Here is a 23,456-nt window from a genome sequence, read left to right on the forward strand (position 1 = left end):
CCTACAAAGGCTCCGAGTGCCTCTGGGCCCGGCAAACCGCAGGTCATGACGCCGTAACAGTGTCCCTCAGTGTGTCCCCTGCTCTAAAATGAGGAGAGGCTCTCTCCGGGTCGCTGAAGAACTTGGGTACATTTCCCTTTAGTCCCCGTCAGGGGGCACAGCACCATGTTACTCTCTTTTCTTTGGGAATTCAGGGAGCAGAAGGGTAAATGATGTACCTGGACCATCTGCCCCAAATCCTGACAAGACATTGTGACAGGAACAAGTTCCAGACAGACAGGGCTTTGAGGAAGGGGAGGGGGGCTCTTCTTGTACCCCACAGACATCTGCTGTTCTTACGTGCCAGGCTGTGGGCAGAGGGCCAGGGAGGGTGGAGAGCAGGGAAGGGAGGGAGAGAGATGCCCCCGGGATCTGCCCTGCCCTCCTAGCGGCCCCCACATTCTTTCCCCTTTGCTTCTGTGTACAGGATATTAGGAGAAAGAGAGAGAGAGGGAGAGAGAGAGGGAGAGAGAGGTACACTTCCCGGCTTTGACCTCCCTGGGCCCAGTGTCTGAGAGGAAGGACAATGATGCTGGTAGGTGACAGTAACCCCTGGGGACAGCCGGGCCCGTGCCGTCGATATGTATCGGCCCAGCTGTCTGGGAGCATTATTTCATAGATGGGAGGCTGGAGGCTCCGGCCAGGTGGAAGAGCGTGGGCTCAAACGCAGGGCTTCAAGGACCGGTTAGGACAGCAGCCATCTGCCCGCCTCGGTGGAGCCCCGCGGAGAGGCGGCGGGGAGGCAGCGGGCCGCAAGCCAGGGCCCCCGCGGCTCCCTGCCCGCCCTCCCCGGCTGCAGGCCGGCAGTCGGCTCCTGACGCCCGGCTTCGGCCCCGTGTCTCCCCGTCTAAGAGGCGCGGGAGGAAGGCGTGGAAGGCGCCCCGGCAGCCCTCCGAGAAGGCCCGGGAGCAGATGGCCCAGACCGAGCTCCGGAAGGTTAAGCAGCAGTTCCGGAAGATGGTGCAGAGCCGAAAGTCCTTCAACTTCCGCAGCCAGCAGAAGATGGCGAGGCAGCAGTGAGTGACCGGCGGCCCCGGCCTGCCGACGCGGACGACGGCGGCCGCCGCGGCCGTCCGGGTCCCGCGGCCGCACGCGGGGAGGGGCTTGAAGACAAGGAGGATCTGATTGGCTAGGCGTCTGTTCCTGGTCCAATCAGCTGTGCGTGCGGGCCGGGGTGGGGCCTGTCCGGGGCGAGGGGGCGGGGCCACGCCGCCCCGGGTCCGGCTCGGCCGCCGGGAGGTCCTGTGGGAGGCGGAGGACACGGCGCGGCGCTCCCCACCCGCGAGGCCTCTGGAGGGTCTGGGGAGCTGGGGTGCCCTGGAAATGGTGAGGCTCTGCGTGGAGGCCAGCTTGGCGTGTCGGCTCATTCCTGGAGAGCACGGGCCCGGGGACGTGGGAGCCGGTCAGCCAGGCGCGGTGCGCTGCGGTGCCCGAGCCCCCCGGCTCCGCCTGCAGGCGGTGGCCGGCCCAGTGAGAGCCCCGCTAGGGAGCGCGGGGCTGACCAAGGCCGCTCTCCCGCGCTCAGGAGGGAGATCCAGAATCTGAAGGCAGAACACGATGAACTCATGCGGATGCTGGGTCTCCTCAAGTCCTCGAAAAATGTGAACCTGAACCAGAAAAGTTACACGGAGCTGCGTACCCTGATGCAGACCAAGCAGGACTACGAGTCCCTGATCCAGTCCATGAAGGCGCTGCTGGCCGACCTGGACAGCAAGGTGCGTGTGGCTGCCCCAGGGGGTTCGCCCCAGGCCAGGACCGCGGGAGCCAGGCACCCGGCCGCCCGGGGCAGGCAGCGTCCACCTGACTCCCCAGGACAGCCCTCCCCGGGGTGGGGGCAGCCGCTGGGCTGCACTGGTTAACCAGCTGCGTGGATGGTGCATCAGCTAGCCAAGGCAAGTAACAGACACCCCTTCCTCAGTTTCTGAGGCTGGGGCCCTTGTGGCTCCTTTCATTCTGGGACTAGGCTAATGAGAGGCAGAAACACTGGTATTACAGCTAATGCCCCTCCTTTAAGAGACTGTGTGTGTATGTGTGTGCATGCATATATGTATGTTTGTGTATCAGTTATGGGGCTTGAGCTCAGGGCCTTAGGCTCTTACCTGGCTTTTGTTGTTGTTGTGATGGCTGGTGCTTTACCACTTAAGCTATGCCTCTACTTCTAGCTTTTTGCTGGTTAATTGGAGATCGGCATCTGGCTTTGAACTAGGATGTTCAGAACTCACCTTCCCGAGTAGTTATGATTTTAGGCATAAAAATTTGTATCCATACGTAAGGTAAATTTACCTGCTCAGGTGTGAGCCAAAAGTCTCAGTTTTGCCCCAGAAGAACAAAGAGTAAGAAGAGTAGGGCAGATATCCAAGAGCCACATCAAAATTCTTCTGTGAGGAGCCTTCAGTGAATGAACTGTAACATTTGTACCTGTGCAACAAATATTAATACTATTGTATGCTCCCCACCCCACTCTGTCTCTTGTCTGTCTGTCTCTCTCTCTCCCTTTCTCCCTCGCTTTGTGTTCCAGATTGTTCAGATGGAAAAGAAAATCACAAACCAGAAACAAATCTTCATGAAAATACAAGAGTCTAATAGCCCCCGGAAACTGCAAAAACAGATCCGCATTTTGGAAATGCGCCTGAATCTCGTACGTATGTGAGGGGTTTTCTGCAGCCTTCCTCCCCTGCCCTCAGAGTAAAGAATAGTGCTTGGACCAGCCACTGGCAGAGCTCACTCAGTTCCTTGATTGGCAGCTGATCGTGGATACCTGGGCCAGGAAGCCTTTTAGAGCCTGCCATCTGCCCTGCCCACCCCAACACCAGCAGATGCCAATAGAAAAGGGACAGAAGCATCTTGCCCAGGTGCTTCATGCCATGTCCCAGGGCAGTTCTGGGGATGGAAGCCAGCGGGAGGGAAAGCAGATGGCTCTAGAGGGAGACTCAGCACTGGCTCACTGCAGAAAGCTCTCTCATCCCCCACCCCCTGACTACCAGGCCTGCTAGAGCTAATTGGATCTGTCTGTCTTCCACCGCAGCCTTTGTGCTGTTGTCCCTCTTGGCTGGACCAATCCACAATCCCAACACAAAAACTGGAAGGCGTTGGGGAGCATGGCTCACACTTGTAATCCTAGCTAGTCAGGAGGCCCGGATCTGAGGATCATGATTTGAAGCCAGCCCAGTTCACAGCTGCAATCTGCGAGCTTATCTCCAACTAACCGGAAGTGGAGGTGTGGTTCAAGTGGTAGAATACCAGCCTTAAAGCGGAAGAAGATGAGGATAGTGCCCAGACCCTGAGCTCCAGCTCCATGACCAGAACACACACACACACACACACACACACGAAATCAAGAAATGTATTAAGAAAAAGAGGAGGAATAAAATTATAAACACCCACGTACCTGTCACTTAGATTTAATGATTGTTAACATCTCACTTTAATTGTTTCATGATCCTTTTACCCTGAAGTATTTTAAGATAAATTACTTACCTTAATTAAGGTGATTAACACAAGGGATTATTCCATTTTACCTCTAAATTCTACAGGTTCATCCCACTTTTTTTTATTTAAATAAGCACCATGCCAGTATCGTAGCAAACGAAATGAGTATTTCTTGAATACTACATAATACGAACATTTCTCTGATCACACTCAAAATCTTTTTTTTTTTTTTTGTAATTGTGGGGCTTGAACTTGGAGCCTCAGTTGCTGTGCCTGAGCTTTTTCACTTAAGGCTAGTGCTCTACTACTCTGAGCCACAGCGACGCTTTGATTTTCATTTTATTTTATTTATGTATTTACCACTTTGATTTTCTAGTGATTAATTATTGGAGATAAGAGTCTCCCAGACTTTGCTGTCTGGGCTGGTTTTGAACAGTGATCCTCAGACCTCAGCTTCCTGAGTAGTTAGGATTACTTTGGCACCTAGCTTCAAAATACCCTTTTCTTTTCTTTCTTTCTCTCTTTCTTTTTCTTTCTGCCAGTCCTGGGGCTTGAACTCAGGGCCTGAGTGCTGACCTTGGGCTTTCTTAAGGCTAGAGCTCTACCCCTTGAGTCATAGCACCACTTACAGCGTTTTCTGTATATGTGGTACCGAGGAATTGAATCCAGGGTTTCATGCATGCTAGGCAAGCACTCTACCACTAGTCCCCAAAATACCATTTAAAGGTCCATTCATTCAACATCTGTCTCAATATTAATATAATTGTTAGGGCTCTTGAATTTCTTCCCTTCCCCCCACCCCCGCCAGTACTGGGGCTTGTGCTTTTGCTTAACTTTTTTTGCTCAAGGTTGGCACTTTATCACTTCAACCGTAGCTGTACTTCTGGCTTTTTGCTAGCTGATTGGAAGTAAAGAATCTCTTGAACCTTTTCTGCCCAGGCTGGCTTCTAATTGTGATGCTTAGATCTCAGATCTCAGCCTCCTGAGTCCACAGGTGTGAGCCGCTGGCACCCACTTTAAATTTCTTTAATCTGGAGTCATGGCTCCAGCTTGGTTTGGGTGGTGGTTGTGGCCTCGACTTGGCATCTCGCAAAGTGCAGATGGCTGCTACCACAAGCGCCAGCAGTGCCAGTGGATGGCGCCGGCCATCTCACACCCCTGTGTGTGGACCACATGTCAGGATGGGGACCTGTTTTGAATCACAGCCCTTTCCGCAGGTGACAGTTCACTTTGACACGGTGATGTCCAGCAACACCAGACTGCGGGGGGAGATCGACACCCTCCGCTGTGAGAAGGCCACCTACGACAATGTCTACCAGCAGCTGCACAAGCGCCTGCTTGCCCATAAGAAAACCATGAACATGGCCATCGAGCAGTCGGCGCAGGCATACAGACAGAGGTGGGGGGGCTCGGAGCTCCTGGGCTGCTGCCACGCCATGCTGTCAATGCTGGGGGCTCCCACCACCCTGCCACTGCCTGGGAGCTTTTCACTGACCCCATTTTATAGTTGCTAAGATTCCTACCTGAAACTTGGTAAGTGGCAGACATGTAGCAGAGACCACAGGTCTGATGTGCCTATGGGCACTCGAGGGTAGTACAGGTCTTCTCACAATCTGGCTGTAAAGAGAACAGGCTCCAGGGGCCGGGAGTTTGGCCTAGTGGTAGAGTGCTTGCCTAGCATGCAGGTTCCATTCCTTGGTACCACATACACAGAGAAAGCCAGAAGTGGTGCTGTGGCTCAAGTGGTCCAGGTCTATCCTTGAGAAAGCCCCATGACAGTGCTCAGGCCCTGAGTTCAAGCCCCATGACTGACAAAAAAGCAAACAACCAAACAACAACAAAAAAACAGGCTTCAGAGTCAGGAGTTTCTGTGTTTGACTGCTGGTTCCAGGAATACAGGGTTTCTTTGTATGGTGGGAAGAATGAACAAATAGGTGTATGTGGCTGCAGCACAGGTGGTGGTAGTTGTGGTGTTGGTAATGATAAGATGGCTGTGGTGTTGGTGTTGGTAATGGTGAGATGGTGGTGGTGGTGGTGGTGATAGTGGTGAGATGGTGGTAGTAGCAGTGTTGGTATGGTGAGATAGTAGTGGTGGTAGTGGTAATGGTGAGGTGGTGGTGGTAGTGATGGTGATGGTGGTAATGGCAGTGTTGAGATGGTAGTGGTGATGGTAAATGGTGGTGGTAATGGTGAGATGGTGGTGGTGATGGTGAGATGGTGGTGGTGATGATACTGATGTTGGTAATGGTGAGATGGTGGTGGTGGTGGTACTGGTGTTGGTAATGGTGAGATGGTGGTGGTGATGGTGTTGGTAATAATGGTAATGATGTTGGTGATGATGTCACTGGTGGTTCTGGTGGTGGTGGTGGTGGTGATGGTCTCGTGATGACAGGAATGATCAGGAAAGTCCTCCCTAGGGTAATCTGGAGCTCACAGCTCTAATTGTTTCACATTTCTTCATTGATGGCCAGGCAGGAAGTCCCTGTGGACTGGCGGAGAGGAGGGAGGAAGGGGCGGGAGTCGGGACAGGCCCTGCACTCCCCCAGGGTGGAGGCGATGGCCCGCATGACTGCCATGAAGGAACGCCAGCAGAAGGACATCTTTCAGTTCAACCTGGAGATCCGGGAGCTGGAGCGCCTGTATGACCACGAGAACAACCTCAAGTCCTTCCTGCTCTTCAAGCTCAATGACCGCTCTGAATTTGAGGAGCAGGCCAGACAAGAAGGTGCCTCCTCCTTCCCCTGCTCCCCACATGAGCCAATAAAACTCAGTTAGCTGCTAAAAATCCAAGGTGTGACTGGGCGCCAGAGGCTCATGCCTGTTGTCCAAGCTACTCCGGGGCTGAGATCGGAGGATCACCGTTCAAAGCCAGTCCAGGCAAGAGATTCTGTGAGACTCTGATCTCAATTAATCAGCAAAAAAGCCAGAAGTGGAGCTGTGGCTCAAGTGGTAGAGCACCATCTTCGAGCAAAAAAAAAACTTAGGGACAGCGCCCAGGCCCCCAATGCAAGCCCCACGACCTGCAGAAAAACAAAATCTAAGGTGACTAGTTACATTTAAATGTCACATTACCAAGGAATCGAGTTTTAGCATATGTATGTCCCATGCTATCTTTGGGATCTATTTACTTTGAAAAAAGTATTCCCTGTGGACACACGGAACCTATTAGACGCCTGCAGAAGCAGATCACTCACATGTGCTCGGGTGTGTGTGTGTCCGCACCCTGCAGGTTCTAATCTCCTGCCGAGACCTATCCAGTATTTAGGGGAGCTGGTGCTGGGAGCCCCTGGTGACAGGACTCCCCGCAGGGTGTCCAGGCTCGTTGTGAGAGCGGGTTCACCACTCTGTCCATGCTGCTTGGGCAGTCTGGACATGCTCAGCCAGGCCCATCCTTTAGGGGCTGTTTTTACATGGGGGTGGGAAGCTGTCACATTCAACACACAGCCTCGCAAGCAGCCTTTTCTAGGAGGTGTAGGCAAGGGCAGTTGGGTTACATCCTTTTCAAGTGGACTGAAAAGGTCTTCTGAGCGCTCTCCTTCCCTCCCCTCCTCCTCCTTTCCCTCCTCTCTTCCTCCCTCCCCATCTTGCCTCTTTCCATCCCTCTTTCTCCCCTTTGCTGTGAACTGAACCCAAAGCCTTCTGCATGCCCCACATTCTACCCCTGACCCACACCTCAACCCTTTATGTGGGTTTCTGAAACAATTTTATTGTTGGGATGATGTACAGAAGGGTTACAGTTACATTCATGAGGTAGTAGTGGTAGTGGGTGCATTACTTTTTTTTTTTTTTGCCAGTCCTGGGCTTGAGCTCAGGGCCTGAGCACTGTCCTTGGACTTTCTCAAGGCTAGAGCTCTACCACCTGAGCCTCAGCACCACTTCTGGCTTTTTTCTATGTATGTGGTACCGAGGAATCGAACCCGGGTCTTCATGCATGCTAGGCAAGCACTTTAACCACTAGGCCAAACTCCCGGCCCCTGTCCTTGGACTTTCTTAAGGCTAGAGCTCTACCACTTGAGCCTCAGCACCATTTTTGGCTTTTTTTCTGTTTATGTGGTACCAAGGAATTGAACCTGGGTCTTCATGCATGCTAGGCAAGCACTCTCCCACTAGGCCAAACTCCCGGCCACTTTTTGAACATTGCTACCCCTTCCCATGTTTTTCTCCCACTTTCCAGCCCCCCATCCCTTATATGGATTTTTTGTTTGTTTAGTCGTGAGGCTTGAACTTGGGGCCTGGGTGCTGTCCCCAAGCTGCTTTTGCTCAAGGCTAGTGCACTTGAGTCACAGCTCCACTTCCAGTTTTCTAGTGGCCAATTGGAGATAAGAACCTTATGGACTTTCTTGCCTGGGCTGGCTTTGAACTGCGGACCTGTGCTCTCAGCCTCCTGAGTAGCTAGCATTACAAATACCAGCGCCAGTTCTTTGGGTTTCTCTTGCCTTTTTCTACCTTATCACTTGGAACTGCATTGCTGCAGGTTCTGAGAAACCCCCACAAAAACAAAGAACACCGCCCAAGCTCTTCTGTCTCTCGGCCCTTCTGTCCATCTAACCATCCACCAGCTCAACCATCAGTCCACCTGTCCTGCCACCTGCCACCCGTTCTAGGGGTGTGGCACTCATGGTTTCCTTATGGCCTGTAGGACAGGCCAAAAGCTGGGTGTCCCACAGAGCCCAATGTGGGGCTGAGGAGCCGTGACAGCTTGCAGTCCCCCATGTAAAGGGGGTTCCATGTCTGTGCCCAGAACGATCTAGAACGTTCCTTGTGATGGCCTTGTGGAGGTCAAGGCGAGAAGAAGAAGACTAGGTTCAAAAGCACTGGAGTGACTGAGGTTTCTGGGCTAGAGCAAGAACGAGGACTTTCTGGCTCAGATGCCATGAACTGGCCAAGTGCTGCCCCTTCCTCAGAACTCTAGGACCTTCCTTAGCTGCACTCAGTGACCCCTGTCCCGGTCAATGTCCCCCGCCAATTACACAGCTAAGGTTGCACCCCAACCCTCAGCACGCAGCTTGCGTCCTGGCCACCATGATGACAGGAAGATTTTGTCTTTTCTGTCCTTGTTCTGGGCGCTCTACCGGCAGGGATTTGGTGCCGGCAGAACCCAGCCCAGTGCCTGGCACACAGTAGCTGGGGAGTTGGGCCTTGGTAAAGCAGATAAGGAGACCAGATGGTCACAGGTGGCAGGGAAAACCACTCCCTCCCCCCGTGCCCCTGGTCAGCTGGCACATGTGGCTCCTTGTCCTTCACAGCTCTCAAGGCCCGGAAGCACGTGAGGCCAAAGAAGGGGGAGAGCTTCGAGAGCTACGAGGTGGCTCACCTGCGGCTGCTCAAGCTCACGCCTACCGGGGACCTCGACCAGCTCATTGAAGACTTTGTGGCGAAGGAGGAGAAGAATTTTGCTCGCTTCACCTACCTCACGGAGCTCAACAACGACATGGAGATGGTGCAGAAGAAGACGCAGCAGATCCAGGTGGGGCCTGGGGAGCCCCCTGCTAAGGATGGCCTTTTCTATTTTTCTAGGGCTGCAATGGGGGGACACCACAGGAGACCTGGGCAAAGCCTAGAAGTCTGCTCCCTTGGTGGGTGCAGGCGGGGTGTCAGGCAGGACCCAGAGAGAGCACCCTGACTCTTGCCCTGAGATTCTCTCCCTGTAGGACACCATTATCCACCTGCGGTCCCAGCAACAGACGACCCACGACAACAGCCGGGTGACTCTGAAGCACATGGAGGTGAGCTGGGTCTGTCTGCCCTGTGCCTGCCCCCCCCCCCCCCCCCCCCCCCCCCCCCGCCATTTCCTGTCTGCAGCAGCCTCTGCTCCAGGCTTCCCAGCGGAGACACAGTGCTACCTCCATCTGGCCACGAGGGGGCAGCAGAGCCCTGCATCTGGCTGAGCAGGGCTGGCGCTTCCCACAAGGCTGGTGGGCCTGGGTTACCTAACTGCCTGCCCTTGTGGCTGGGGCAGCTGCTCTGGTCAGCAATGGAGGTCTCTTTGGGGACTCAGTCCCTCTGCTGGGGGACCCCTAGGGTTCAGCGTGGCCCCGGAGATGGGGCTTCCTCCCAAGTGCAACAAATACTCTAGGTGGGACTTCGTCTTTGCCTTGTGTTTTTATTATGTGTGCTGGGCTTGGGGCTTGAACTCAGGACCTCAGCGCTGTCCCTGAGCTGCTTTTGCTCAAGGCTAGCACTTTACCATGTGAGCCGCGGCATCCTTTCTGGCTTTTTCTGTGGTTCTGAGGCATTGAGCTTGGAGTTCTCATGCAGGCTCAGGCAAGCACTCCACCAATACGCCCCATCCCCACTCAGCCACTTCTGGTTTTTCTGGTGGGTCACTGGAAATGAGTCTCATGGACTTTTCCGCCAGGCTGCCTTCAAACCCCAGTCCGCAGATCTCAGCCGTCCGAGGAGCTGGGATTACAGGCGTCAGCTTCCATTTTTATTTATTTACTCCTTTTTTTTTTGGTGGTTCTGGTTGAACTCGGCTGTTGCCTGTTCCTCTTGAGCCACACCCCAAAGCAGGAGCGTCCCTGCTCCCCACTCCCCAGTAAGAGGCCAGACTGGGGACTGTGACCTGGGTGGGAGGCCCCTTTAGAGAAAGAGGCTGCATGGGTCCCTGGAATGTTCCTTGCGGTGGTGGTGTTGGGGACTGAGTTCGAATCGCCATCCTACTTTTGGCACTGTGATTTGAGCCTCAGTTTCCCCCTCACAGGGAGGGACAGGCTGGGGTTGGGGCTGGGGTGTCACCCTCAGGGCTCAGGGCATGCTGGGATGGTCTTTGTCCTGAGACATGGCACATGCGTGTGTGGAACCCTCAGGGGTGTGGTGCATGGCTCCGGCAGCTTGGGGTGCCAGAGGACCCGGAGGGGGTTTGCTGACCCCAGGGACCCTGTGGCCCCGCAGGAGAGGCTGAAGATGGTCACGGAGCATGCGAACCTGTGCGAGGGGCAGCAACGGGAGCTGAGCAGGGCCCTGGAGCGCCTCAAGGGCTTGGTGGAGAAGCTGTTCCAGAAGATCCACTGCGACGCCACCAGCATCCAGGGCCACCTGGGCGAGACCGGCGCCATCACCGACCTCAACCTCCCCCAGTACTTCGGTGAGCCTGCTGGCCCCACTGCCCAGCGCTGGCCGGCCGCCAGAACGGGGGTGGGGTGCCTGCTGCAGCCGGGCACAGCAGCTCAGGCCAGGACACGGACACAGCCCAGGGGCAGAAAAAGTCCCCGAGACTCCCATTTCCAGCAAAAAGCTGGGTTGCAGGCATGACTCAGGTGGTAAAGTGCTGTTTGTGTGAGCACGTTGAACAAGCAAGAGGCCCTGAGTTCAACTCCTGGTACTGACCAGAAAAAGAAAAAACAGGAAAGCAGACCGCACAGGCGGCGGTGTGGCTGTGGTGGAGGGAAGAGCAGGGCGCCGGAGGCGGGAGGCTGGGAGATGGGGTGGGGGGCCTCTGTGTCCCTGTGTGTCCCCCTCCCGGGGAGAGATCCCCTCCACAGGCCGGGCAGGGCCAGGCAGGCGACGGCCTCATCCCCGGCCCACGCGTCACAGCCATCATAGAGGAAAAAACCAACGCCCTGCTGGAGCTGGAGGCGAGCCGGTGCTTGCAGAAGGCCGAGGCCCCGTCCAGCTTCGTGAACCCCTTCTGGGGTGGCTCCGCGCTGCTCAAGCCCCCCGAGTCCATCAAGGTGGCTCCGCCGGTGATGGGCTTCGACGCCTTCATGGACAAGCTGGACCAGGGTGAGTTCTCCCTCCTTGGCCCCTGCTGGGCTGTTGGGTGGGGATCCCGCAGGACGCCGAGCCTCGGTTTCCCCTCTTGGTGTGCCCGCCCTGTGTGCACCCCCACACAGCCACTGAAAGGGTGCTCAGGGCCAGCGTGAGCCCTGGGAGTGCGGGCAGCCTGGCCAGGGGAGCCGCGCCCCGTGCTGGGACGTGAGCCATGCCAGCCCATCCTGCAGTGGAGCGGCCACTGGGATACAGCGCGCTGCGGCAGCTGGTGCACGAGAGTGGAGGCCTGCGAGAGCGCGAGGGCCGGCGCGACACCCGGGACCACGACAAGGCCAGGAAGGGGGGCTTCTGAGGCCCCCAGGGAATAAACACACCTTCCACACCCAGGACCTTCCTCTCCTTCCTTCCCGTGCCCCACCTGGGGCTTGAACTCGGGGCCTGGGCGCTACCCCTACACTCTTGTGGGCATGTCTGGTGCTCTACCATTTGAGCCACCGCACCACTTCTGGCCTTTTGCTCGTTCACTGGAGATAAGTATCTCATGGGGACTCTTGCCAGGCTGGCTTTGAACTGTGATCCTTAGATCTCAGCCTCCTGAGCCGCTGGGATTGCAGACAGAGCCACGGGAACCCACCCCAGGATGTTTGCACATGTCCAGCTCCTTCCTGGTAACGTTTGCAAAGCCTGTGTTCTGTGCCCCAAACCCTCAGACTTTGGCTTCTTAGGCTGGGGTTCTTACAGCTCCTGGCCCAACTTACCAGGATGACTGACAACACAGTGCTCCCAGAAGCTGACAGGATGCTAGGCGGGGGGGGGGGGGGGGGGTTACAGTGTTTGCTTGGCGAGGTGAAAACCACAGGGAACCTGTCCAGGTCTTTTACCTGGGGCCATGGTGACAAAAGCCCCGAGAGGCTGCGGGGGTCTATCGTAAGTAAAGAGTCGTCGGGATTCAACAACAATGGCCAACGCCCCCCCATGAGCTGGAGCAGAAATGACATCGCAGTGGCACACAGGACCTTGTTTATTTGGACCCAGCCCACCACAGGGCGAGGAGGGAGGTGGGCAGCGGGGCAGATGAGGGCCGGGGGCGCTGCTCAGTCCTTCTCCTCCCCGTGGGTGATGATGTGGACAAGGTTCTTGTAGTTCAGGTTGCCCGTCACGTCGGGGGGAAAGGCTGCAAACATCTGGTCGATCTGCAGGGGACGAGGCACAGGGGCGAGGGGGTGGGGCCAGAGGCAAGGCCAGGCCTGCTGCCGGCCATCCTCACCCTCCTCGGGGGCTCAGGGACCCCCAGCCACCTGCAGTTAAGGAGCCAGGAGGTGCAGACGGCGCACCCCATGGAAGGGCAAGGGCCGGGGCCAGGCCCACCCTGCGAGGAAAACTGCAAGGCTGGATGTCCTTCTCGCTGTTCTTTCTTTTCAACCTGCAGTTTCCCTGTTTAGAAAGCCCTGGCTGTCTGAGGCTTTGCATGGGCCTGAGCCGGGCGCGGTGGCTCACGCCTGTATCCCAGCCACTCCAGGAGGCAGAGATCTGAGGATCATGGTTCCAGGCCAGCCTGGGCAGAAAAGTTCTCGTGAGACTCGAATCTCCAGTTCACCAGCGGAAGGCTGGAAGTGGTGCTAGCCTTGAGTGGAACAGCTCAGGGACAGGGCCCGGGCCCTGGGGTCAAACCCCATGACCAATAAAAATAAAGGCACTGGTTTGAGCAGATGCTGGGGCCTCGCGCTTGTGGGCCTAGCGGGGCAGAAGGCTGAGACCCGGAGGATGGACAGTCAAGGTCAGCCTGGACAGAAAAATCCAAACCACCAGCGTCAGGCTGTGCTGGAGGCGAGGCTGGCGTGGGAAAGCACCCACCATGAGCCGGAGAGCAAAGCCAGAGTGAGTGCCCTGAGCTCAAGCCTCAGGACGGACACACAGAAAAGAAAAAGAGGGAGGGGAGAGGGGGAGCCCCTGGTGGGAAGGGGGAGGCAGCTTCTACTTGCTTGAGGCGCCTGGGCCGCCACGGAGGCCACGGGCGCTGTTTTCCATGGCCTGCAGGCCCCCCATCCCTGCTTCACTGCTCAAGGCCAAGGCCCTTTGTCCCGGCTCCCTGCAGTCCCCGGCACAGCACCGGCACCAGCGCCCTGCTCGGCCGTGCCCACGGGCCTCAGGGGGCCTCCATCACCATCGTCGTCATTGCCAGCCCTGATTTGGCTTCCCTGACCTCAGTTTCCCCATCTGTAAGGCCTGGCCCGGCACCCGGGGGACCCCGTACCTCCTCCTTGGAGAACCTCTCAGCCTGTGTGGTCAGCATCTCCCGGACACTGTGAGGGAACAGGGCTGTGTCAGCTGTCAGGGACAGGAATGTGGGGTGCCCCCCACCCCCAGTGCACTCACTAGTCGGCCTTCAGCACCCCCTTGCCCTCGGGGTCGAACACCTTGAACGCGTTGAGAATGGTCTCCTCTGGGTCCGCCCCTGGGATGGAAGTGGGGTCACCATCTGGGGGGGCCAGGAGCAGGGCCCCCCAAGGATGCAGGGGCTTCAGCCTGGGCTATGGGGTGCCCCTCCCGTGGGCCCCAAGCCTTGGCTCCTGGACAGTCAGGGCCGAGTCCAGTCGCGGTTTCTGAAACTCGGGGTTTGAAGCCTGACTGGGCCCCCGAGGCTTTGGCCTCTGAGCCTCGTTCCCCGGGGGGCCTCACCCTTGAGCTTCTCCCCAAACATGGTGAGGAAGACCGTGAAGTTGATGGGGCCCGGAGCCTCCTTGAGCATCTCGTCAATCTCCTCGCTCTTCACGTTCACCCGGCCTGGGGCGAGGGCACGGGGCGGGGTCACGGACACCCCGCTGGGGAAGCGCCAGGGCGGCCCCGCCCCGCCCCTCCCCTCCCAGCCCCCCAGCCCACAAGGACAAGGACCCACCCAGCGCAGCAAATGTGTCCCTCAGGTCATTCTTGTCGATGAAGCCATCCCGGTTCTGGTCCATGATGGTGAAGGCCTGGGGGGGGGCACTGTCCAGCCAGAGGCCTGGGGGCTCAGCACCCCGGCCGGGTGCTCTGAACTCTCTCTGGGAGCATTGGGGGATTGGAAGGAGCGAGGCCACTGGGAGGCCGCTGGGTGAATCTCAGCAGTGGAGAAGCCTGGGGTGCGTCCCCCTCCTCCCCTGCCCCTCCTCTCCCCCCCCACCCCCCCGCCCCGTCCCCACCTCCTTGAACTCTTGGATCTGCGTCTGCTCAAACATGGAGAAGACATTGGAGTTGGCGCCCTCCGCTCTCTTCTTGGCTTTCTTAGGGGCCTGGGGAAGAAGCGGCTGTGAGGAGAGGCCTGTGGGGTGCGGCCTGGCCTGGAGATGGGCGCCCCGGCCCCCCATGAGCCCTGCCTCAGGAGACGGGCATCTCCTCAAGCCCCAGGGGGACGGGGCTGCACGTGCCCCCTCGCAGGCAGCAGCGTGGAAAGCGCCTCCGCCCAGCCGTGCTGTGCGGCCCGGAGGCCGACGCCCGAGGATGGGGATCAAAGCCAGCCTGGGCAGGAGAGCCGCGAGACGCTCATCCTAAGGAGCCGCCCCAAACTGCGCGTGGTGCCGTGGCTCATGTGGTAGAGCGCCAGCCTCGAGCGCAAAGCTCAGGGACAGCACCCAGGCCCTGAGTTCAAACCCAGCACCGGCTCACAGCATCACAGCCTGCTTTCTTCAAGCTGGGAGCCACCCGCTTCTCTAGGCCAGCAGATCCCACTGCTGCCTCGGCCTCGTGGGCTGTGGCTGGGGTGGGGTGGCTGGGGTGCAGCCGTGGGGACCCACCCTCTCCCCCCCAGTGCCCCCAGCCCCTCACCATGGTGTCGGCTCAGGCTCAGCCCTGCTTCCTGCGGTGCCACCTGGCCCTGCTGCTGCTGCAAACAATAAATACTTCCTGGGCGGTTTAAAAATAACCCATGACCACTTTTGGCAGTGCTAGGTGAGGGCGTCGGCACCTAGCCCCCCCCCCCGGCCCCCCACCCCCAGCCCGTGCCTTTCCGCTGAAGTCAGGGCCGGGCAGGGCCCAGCCAAGAAAGCAGTCAAGGTCAGAGCGAGGTCGGCTGGGTCAGTGAGAGGGCCCGGGACTCCCTCGGCTCTGGGTGGGTGCTGTGCAGGACAGGGAGCCCTGGCCGACCCCAGGCCCTTTGCACCTGACTTGCAACTTGCACCCTCACAGCTCCCTTCTTGGTGCTGCGTCTGCCCCGCACTTTGTCCTCTTTCACATGCTTGGCTGATTTGCTTCTATTTGTTCTGTCCACAGCCAGGAGCATCAGGCGCCAAAGGCCTTGGTCTCAGCAACTGCCCAGCCATGAGTGTTTGTTGAATGACTAGAAAACAGCACCTGTGGTGTGGCACGAGCTGCATCCCCATGGGTGAGGCATTCCCGGGAGCTGCTCTACCCTCTGAGAGGGGATGGGGGGGACACGTAGAAGCCCCTAAGGACACACAAGGGGGAGACCTGGGTGCAGGGTTGAAACCCCCAAAACAAAAGAAAAAACCCTGCAGGGCGCGGTGGCTTATCATCCTAGCTGTGGTCCAGCTCCTCAGGAGGCTGAGATCTGGGGATCACGGTTCAAAGCCAGCCAGGGCAGGAAAGTCCGTGAGATTCTCATCTCCAGTGGACCACCAGAAAACTGGAAGTGGTGCTGTGGCTCAAGGGGTAGAGCGCCAGCCTGGGGCTGCAGAGCTCAGGGCCAGCGCCAGGCGCTGCGTTTCAAGCCCCAGGACCCACAAAGAACAAAACAGAGACAAAACAACAAACATGAAGACCCAAAAATAGAGACCAAACTCAGAGTGGCGCGCGGAGCCCGGGCGGTGCATTGGCGTGGGTTTGAGTTCCCGCCACCGAGCCCACGTGGGCCACAGCGCCATCACTTAACCTGCAGGCTGGGCCAGGCGCCCTTTGAAGAGGGGCTGCGGTGCCCTGGAGCCGAGCCCGGGCCCGGGGCCAGGGTGGCAGGGACGCCCGTCACTAGCCGTCGTCCTATCTCCTCCTGTCTAGGCCTGGGGTGCAGGTGACACAGGGACCCGGGCTCAGGACCTGCCTCATGTGCCGGGCGTGGTGCCCACCTCCCACAGCCGCCCGTGCCTCAGTTTCCTTGTGTGAAGAGGGAGCCTTCCTGGTTGGGACCAAACCCGAACCCCAAAGAAATCTCGGGTATTGCTGCCCTGCACCCCAGCACACACCCCTACCTGCACTCAGTCCTCACAGCCAGCACCCTGCAGCCCCGATGCCCACTGCCACAAAGAAACCAGACTCAGGAACGCCCGGTGCCCGGGCCTCACCCCTGCAGTCCAAGCTTCACAGGAGGCTGAGATCGGAGGGTTGCAGTTCAAAGCCAGCCTGGGCGCGAAAGTCTGTGAGACTCTTATGTCCGGTTAACCACCTGAAAACTGGAAGCAGTGTGTGGCCCAGGCCTGGAGCTGAAGAGCTCAGGAACAGTGCTCTGTGCAGCACTGAGATTTGAACCCAGGCCACCAGCCCCCCCACCCCCGCCCCTGGCTGCTGCTATCAGTATTTTTAGTTCTGGTCACCTGCCACTCTGCCTGACAATGGCATCTCAGCAGTGCCCTTCAGATGCCCGTGCAGCTGCTGCAGTCTCGCCTGGCATCCCAGCCATTGTCCTGGGCGAGGTGGTGCCAGCAGCAGCGGTGGCCCCGTTCCCAGCCTTTGCCCCAGTGCCACCACCCCTGGGAATGCACTGTCCCAAGGGGCCTGGCCCAGGACCGGGCAGGGACCTGCCCTAGCTGTGGAGGATGGGGGCACAGCATTCGGGGCTTGGGACAGTGGCAGCATTCTGTGTCCCCAGAGACAGCACACAGCAGCAGCTGGCAGGGCCTCGGGGTCCCTGTGCGTGCCCTGAATGCTTTGACTCCTGCTCCCACATTTCAAGGGGACAAAAATAGGCAGAGAGAAGACAGAAGGAGGCTGCTGGAATGACGGCTCCGGCCAGGGCCCCTGGTGAGTCACCGCTGTCCAGAGGGAGAGGGGCCCGCCCCCCACGGGAGCTACAGCCTGGCCTGGATCTCTGCGGCCTGTGACAGGTTCAAACTCGGGGCCTTCTGCTCATTTGCATGGAGCTCTACCACTTGAGTTATGCCTCCAGCCCAGTGGTAGCCTCCTGAGTAGCTGGGATCACAGATATGAGCCCCCGTGTCCGGCTCAGATTTTTGTATTATTTCTGTGCCAAATGTCTTTCTCACCCGCTAGGTCATGGCTGTGGGGCACAGGCCTGCAGGGCCTGGGGCGTGTGGGGCTTGGTGGAGAACAGATGATCTCCAGGCCTTGAAGAGAGGACACGGTGACCTCAGCCCTGCAGGCTGAGATTTCTCATGGCAGCACTGAGGAGGCATTTCGAGCCGCAGGGGAATTCTGCGGTGCCCTCCCGAGAGACAGCTGCCATCGTCCTCTCTGAAAGTCGGTTTGTCCCAAATACTTTAAACCATTTTTTTTTTTTTTTTTGCTGCAAGCTGACTCTGTCCTTGCAGGAGCAGGGGGAGAGCCTGGGGTTTGGGCTTCGGGTTTGTGGTCTTGGTTTCATGTGTGTTCTAAGCCGCCCTCTCTATGCCACTTTGCAGTTCCCGTGGGTCTCAGGAAAGCCGGGACTGAGTGATGACATTCTTTCTGTGTGGGTCGCAGTGCTTGAACTCGGCCTGGGTGCTGTCCCTGAGCTCTTCAGCTCAAGGTTACCGCCCTACCCTTGAGCCAAGCCCCACTTTTCATTTTCTAGAGGTTAACTGGAGATAAGAGTCTCAGGTCCTTTTGTGCCCGGCTGGCTTTGAACCTGGATCGTCAGATCTCAGCCTCCTGAGTAGCTAGGATGACAGGCGTGAGCCACTGCGTCTGGGCTGAGTGATATTTTCACGTCAGTGACATCCCTGGAGAACAGTGGGGCCCTGGAGGCCAGGTCGTCCCACCTGGGGCTGGGTCCCCTGCTGAGGTCCCTCTGCCCCATGGGCCCCAGATTGTGACCCAGGCCACCACCACCACCACCACCACCACCGAGGACCCGGAGCCTCTGCCTGGGTAAAGAGCGGGTTTGGGATTCTGGGTTTGGAGGGTGCGGTGAGGGTGGGTGCAGTCAACACAGTGTCTGGAAGGGGCCATGAGACTCGGAAGCCCCCCATGACGGGAGGGGATGGCCTGGGATTGTGGCTGGTGCCCACACAGTCCAGGGCCCTCCGAAACTGCGCAGGACAGAGGGGTTCCCTTTCCCGCTCAGCTTCTCCCAGCCTGCAAAGGGCCTGCACCCCCAAAAGCCTCCAGCCTGGGGGCCTCCCTGCAGTTCCCGCGGTGGCCAGCAGAGGGCGGCGCGGCCCCGGGCTCTGCGGAGGGGATGGGGCGGCGTGGGAAAGGGGCGGGGCTTCGGCGGGCGGGGTCACGTGACACCCCCCCCCCCCCAGTCCCGCTCCCTCGAGGCCTCGCCGGCGGGCGCCCCCCCCCCCAGCCGCTCCTGCGCCCACGGAGGCCTGGGTTGTGCGAATGTCTTCCACCAAGCGGGCATCTGGAGTTGGGCGGCCACATGGCTGCTGGCAGGCGGGGCGGCTGTGGTGCCGCAGGGCGAGGGCGCCTCTGCCCGGCTGGACTTAGGGCCTGGCACCCGCGGCATCTCCGACCAAGCGCCCGGGCCTCCGTCCCACCCCGACGGCTGCGCCCGCAGGCCTGGGGCTGTGGGCTGGGTCAGCGTCTTTCCCGCTGGCTGCCACCATCCATCCATCCATCCATCCATCCATCCATCCATCCATCCATTCATCCATCCATTCAGCCTCCCATCTGTCTATCCATCCATCCATCCATCCATTCATCCATCCATCCATCCATCCATCCATCCATCCATTCATTCATTCTTTCTTTCTTTCAACTACGATTGGACCATGCCCTTAAGGAGCCTGTCTTGTGTGACTGTGGAAATCTGGGAAGACTTCCTGGAGGAGGTGATCACTGCGCTCACTCCGAGGGAGGAGCCGGAGTTGGGAGGGTGAGAGGCAGAGTCTGTGGCATTGGAAGGGCAGGGAAGGCAGACACAAGCCCCAGGGTAGAGGGGATTCCGGATAGAGAAGGGGAGGAGAAGAGAGGAGGAGGAGGAGAGGCATGACAGGGCTTCCAGTGGCCTGTGGGCCTCTGGCTTTCGCAGGATTGGAATGGGTCTCTGGTGAGCTTTGAGCATAAGCTCTTGATTTCTGAGCAGCAGCCGGGTGTATGTGAAGTGGGGAGGCCTGGAGAGGGCTGGGGAATTGGCCACTGTGGGAGGCAGAGGAGAGGAGGGAGGCCAGGGGGCAGAGGAGCCGGCCAAGCCTCCCGCAGGCCCTGGGGCTGCCCTGCTGCAGTCAAGCTTGGCTTGTGTGGGGTGCATTCTCTGAATTAATAGGACTTCAGCACAATTATCTTAATTTAGAGCATTAGGTAAAAATCTATAAATGTCAAGACACACGGCCTTAGGGTGGAAGGCAGATTCTCATGGTCAGGACTTTGTGCGATTTTTCTAGAATGGATTCTGTAGGATTTTTCTAGGATGGACCCATGGAGTTGTGCAGCAGGCTGTGACCCCTCTGGGCCCAGCATCTAGCTACATCTAGACAAGAAGGAAAACAGGACCTTGCCCAGAGCTAGCAGCTCACCTATAATCCTAGTTACTCAGGAGGCTGAGATCTGAGGGCTCTGGTTCAAAGTCAGGGCAGGAAAGTCTATGAGGCTCTTAATGCCAATTAACCAGCATAGGCCAGATGTGGAGCTGTGGATCGAGTGGTAGAGGGCTCGCCTTGAGGGAAAGCCAAGGGATAGCGCCTAGGCTTTGAGTTAAAGCCATAGGACCAGCGTACACACATACACGCACGTACGCACGCATGCACGCATGCACGCATACACGTGTAACTAACTGGGCATAGTTACTCATGTCTGTAAAGCTGCATCTGAAAATAGCTAAAGCAGAACAGGGTGGAAGAGTGGCTTAAATGGTAGAGCGCATGTCTAGCAAAGTGTGAGGCCCAGAGTTCAAACCCCAGTACAAAAACAAAAATTCAAACCCACCTACACCCACTCCAGTGGAGTAACTTGACATTTTCTACTGCAGTTGGCACTCCACTCCCCAGGCATTTGGGAAAAGAGGGCGGAAGGTGTGAGCCTGCCTGCCAAATGGCAGGGACAGGATCTCATGGCGCTGGAGAGTTGGAAGGTGACCCAGCCACTACCCTCTAAAGAAAGAAGTCCAGCCACACAAGCCAGGCCTCCCGGGAGGCCCCCTGCCCCCAGGCCCAGGCCCAGGCTCTGGTGTACCCAGCAAGGCTGCCTGGGTGCTGGCAGCCAGGCTCTGCCACTAAAAACATATGAGTCCATATGGTGGTGGGCTTGGGGTGCAGATGGCCATGTATAATTCACGCACTCACAAACTCCAGCATCTGTTCTGCTGTTCATTCTGCAGTTGACAGACAGACAGAATGCCAGCCTCGGATTTCAGAACACAGATCCCGGTGTGGAGCTGCGGCAAGCTGGGGAGGCAGGGTTGCCAGGAAGCACCAGAATTGGGGAGAACATTCAGCCTGGGGGGGACCAGGCCTGTGGCTTCCCGAGGAAGCTTCTGGGAGGGCTAGAACTTGCCCTTGCCCTGGGCCTCCCCAGCTCTCTTGAGGTGAGCTGGTGGGGCCTTGGGTATGAGCTTGTGGGGTTTCTATGCAAATATCAGAAGTCAGCCTTTTACCCAGTGCTGGGACTTGACCTCAGGCCTGGATTCTGCCCCGTAGGTTTCTTACTCAAGGCTGATGCTCTACCCCTTGAGCCACGGCTCCGTTTCTGGTTAACTGGAGGTAGGCATCTCAGGGACTTTCCTAGCCTGCCTAGCTTTGCACCATGATCCTCAGATCTCTGCCTCCCGAGTAGCTCGGATTCCTGTGTGAGCCACAGGAGCCTGCCTGCCTCCTCCCATCTTTTCACGGTCACACATCAGCTAAGAGCGGTTCTTCTGCTCCCCCTACATAGGAATCACAGGTACAAGGCAATGGTGCCCAAGGCCTCCAGGCTGGACTGGCACACCCAGAGCTCACAGCCCCAAACTCGGGGAGCCACGGACTTGTGGCTCTGAACACTCAGTGGTAAAGTCCTGGAGAAGCCATCACTGGGTCCCTGTAGAGGTACAACACAACGGGGAGTCTCCCAGCAGCGTCCACCGGGGGCTCAACAGCCTGCTTAAATAGTCACGAAGAGGAGCTGGGCAGGGTGGCTCACTCCGGTAAACCTAGCCACTCAGAAGGCTGAGATCTGAGGATCCACGTTCAAAGCCAGCCTGGGCACTAAAGTCCATGAGACTCTTATTTCCAATTAACCACTAGAAAACTGTAAGTGGGGCTGTGGCTCCAGGGGTAGAGCACTAGCCTCGAGCAGAAGAGCTGGGGACAGCGCCCAGGCCCAGAGTGCAAGCCCGAAGGACAACAACAAAAAAGCGGATGTGGTGTCTGCACCAATCATGGTGGGCTATGCAAATGAAGGGCCGTGCTGGACCAATTGTGGCACGGTATGGCGAAACTCTCACATCTGCCCTTTATTCAAGTGAAGGGCCGTAGTCAGACTCCAGGCGTTCAGGCCTGTAATCCTAGCCACTCGCGAGGCTGCCACGGGAGCACTGGCATCCAAAGCCATCGCAGGCAACCAAGTCTATTGACTCCAATGAACCTCCAAAAGGCTGCAAGCACAATAGTGACTCCAGAGATAGAGCGCTGGCCTTGGACATAAAAGCACAGGAACCAGGTCCTTCCTGAGTTCAAACTCCAGGACCAGCACACACACACACACACACACACACACACGCACACACACACGCACACACACACGCACACACACACACTAGCTGTCGCTCTGGACAGTGAGGATGACTGATTGTCCCCCTGGGTCCTGACTGTCTGGCTTTGAGGGCAACACCCGTCCGGCCTTCCAGGACTGCCTCCTGTGCCTGTCCAGGCTGAAGGGAAGATCTTGCTTTTGGAGGGTAGAAGCCCCTGCCCTCTTCCACGCTGGTGAGGGCTGGGCTGGGTAGGAGGCGGCAGGCTGCGTCGTGTGGGATCACCTCTGAGCGTGCGTCCCCCATCTCCGGGGGGTGACTGGGGTGTGCACAAAGGAAGAACGTTATCTCCCCAGCCAGCGCCAGCCCGGCCTGGCTTGCTGACTGCAAGTGCATTTCGCTCAAGCAGAACACGTCAAATTGAAAAGATCGTGGGTTAATCAAATCCTTTTCTCCTCTGTTTTTATCAACTCAAGAGGGGCTGGCCTATTAATTAGAAACGCTTTTTCATGTAAAACACGGGTGCTTTGGAGATAAGGCAGGGAGACCCTTGATTCAATGATTTCATTACAAGGCCGGGGTTCAGCGGGGTCCCCACTCCCTCCCCCTCCCAGGGATTCCCAAACGGCTCTTCCCGGAACACAGGAGCATCCTCTTATCCCATCCTCTCCTCGCCAGTGGTGGCCGCCAGTCTCCGGTGACCACTGGAGTCTGAATTCATTAAAATGGAATCCGGGTTACCGGCACTTCCAGCACCCGCCAGGAATGTGGTGGCTAGCAGAGCTGGGTGGCAGGAGCAGAGGAAGTGGAGTTGTTTTGCCACCCTAGGTTCCTTCCTTCTGCGGCAGGGGGACTTGTACGATTCACACCTGTTCTGGGAACCCTGAAGGCCAAAAAGCTGCCAAAAGCAGCCGTCCAGTTTCCCCACAGTTGGGAAGCTGGATCTCCATTGGGTAGAAATACACGGAGGCCCCTCCCTGCCCACTGGGGAGCACCTAGTAGAGGCGGAGTGCTGAGCTTGGTGGAGACTGGAGGATCACGCAGCCCCCGCCCCAAGGAGTTCAGGCTCTCCTCGGGGACCCCTGAAGCTAAAGGAGGTGAGAGGGGCGACCTTCACCTGGGGGAGGCCTAAGGAATAAGGCAAGTCACTTGCTACAATCCCAGCTACTTGAGGTAGGAGGACGCTGGTCTGAGGCCAGCGGGAGTCTCTATCTGAAGAACAAGTTAAAAGGATTGGGATGAGGCCCCGTGTTTGCCTAGCAAGTGTGAAGCCCTGGGTTCAATCCCCAGTTGCCCCCAACACCCCCCCCCCCCTGCAATAACAATCAAGCCGGAACAGAGCTAGACCGAGGGTGGCAGGGGAACCTGAGCAGGGAAGGTATTGGGGAACGTTTTAGAAAACTCTCGGCACTGGGGCTTGAACCCAGGGTGGGCCTTGCATTCTCTCTCGGCCTTGGCGCTCCACTGCTGAGCTACAGCTCCACGTCTGGCTTTTTGATTTCCTGGAGATGAGTCTCTGGGG

General features: G+C 57.8%; 2 protein-coding genes across 4 annotated transcripts; one reads left to right on the plus strand and one right to left on the minus strand.

Annotated features, from left to right (window-relative positions):
• Positions 1-486: 486 nt before the first annotated feature.
• Positions 487-11,563, plus strand: Ccdc63 (coiled-coil domain containing 63). Of its 3 annotated transcripts, XM_090320054.1 has the most exons (11): positions 487-574; positions 892-1,055; positions 1,565-1,754; positions 2,558-2,677; positions 4,686-4,867; positions 6,015-6,193; positions 8,715-8,935; positions 9,120-9,194; positions 10,363-10,555; positions 11,005-11,193; positions 11,412-11,563. In XM_090320054.1, the coding sequence occupies exons 1-11, from the start codon at positions 566-568 to the stop codon at positions 11,531-11,533; spliced, it is 1,644 nt and encodes a 547-aa protein (XP_090176180.1). In that variant the 5' UTR covers positions 487-565; the 3' UTR covers positions 11,534-11,563. The 3 variants fall into 3 exon arrangements, with proteins under 3 accessions (XP_090176180.1, XP_090176178.1, XP_090176179.1); XM_090320052.1 differs by having other exon boundaries at positions 11,005-11,420; XM_090320053.1 differs by lacking the exons at positions 487-574; positions 892-1,055; positions 1,565-1,754 and adding an exon at positions 1,765-1,931 and having other exon boundaries at positions 11,005-11,420.
• A 642-nt stretch (positions 11,564-12,205) lies between these two features.
• Positions 12,206-15,029, minus strand: Myl2 (myosin light chain 2). The gene is made up of 7 exons (XM_090320686.1): positions 14,983-15,029; positions 14,361-14,450; positions 14,078-14,153; positions 13,861-13,965; positions 13,558-13,636; positions 13,436-13,484; positions 12,206-12,374 (listed from the first exon to the last, which is right to left on the minus strand). The coding sequence occupies exons 1-7, from the start codon at positions 14,983-14,985 to the stop codon at positions 12,276-12,278; spliced, it is 501 nt and encodes a 166-aa protein (XP_090176812.1). The 5' UTR covers positions 14,986-15,029; the 3' UTR covers positions 12,206-12,275.
• Between the last annotated feature and the right edge of the window lie 8,427 nt (positions 15,030-23,456).

The sequence above is a fragment of the Megascapheus bottae genome, chromosome 28 (assembly GCF_031878675.1).
Source record: "Megascapheus bottae isolate mThoBot1 chromosome 28, mThoBot2.hap1, whole genome shotgun sequence".
In the NCBI taxonomy this organism is placed as follows: domain Eukaryota; kingdom Metazoa; phylum Chordata; class Mammalia; order Rodentia; family Geomyidae; genus Megascapheus; species Megascapheus bottae.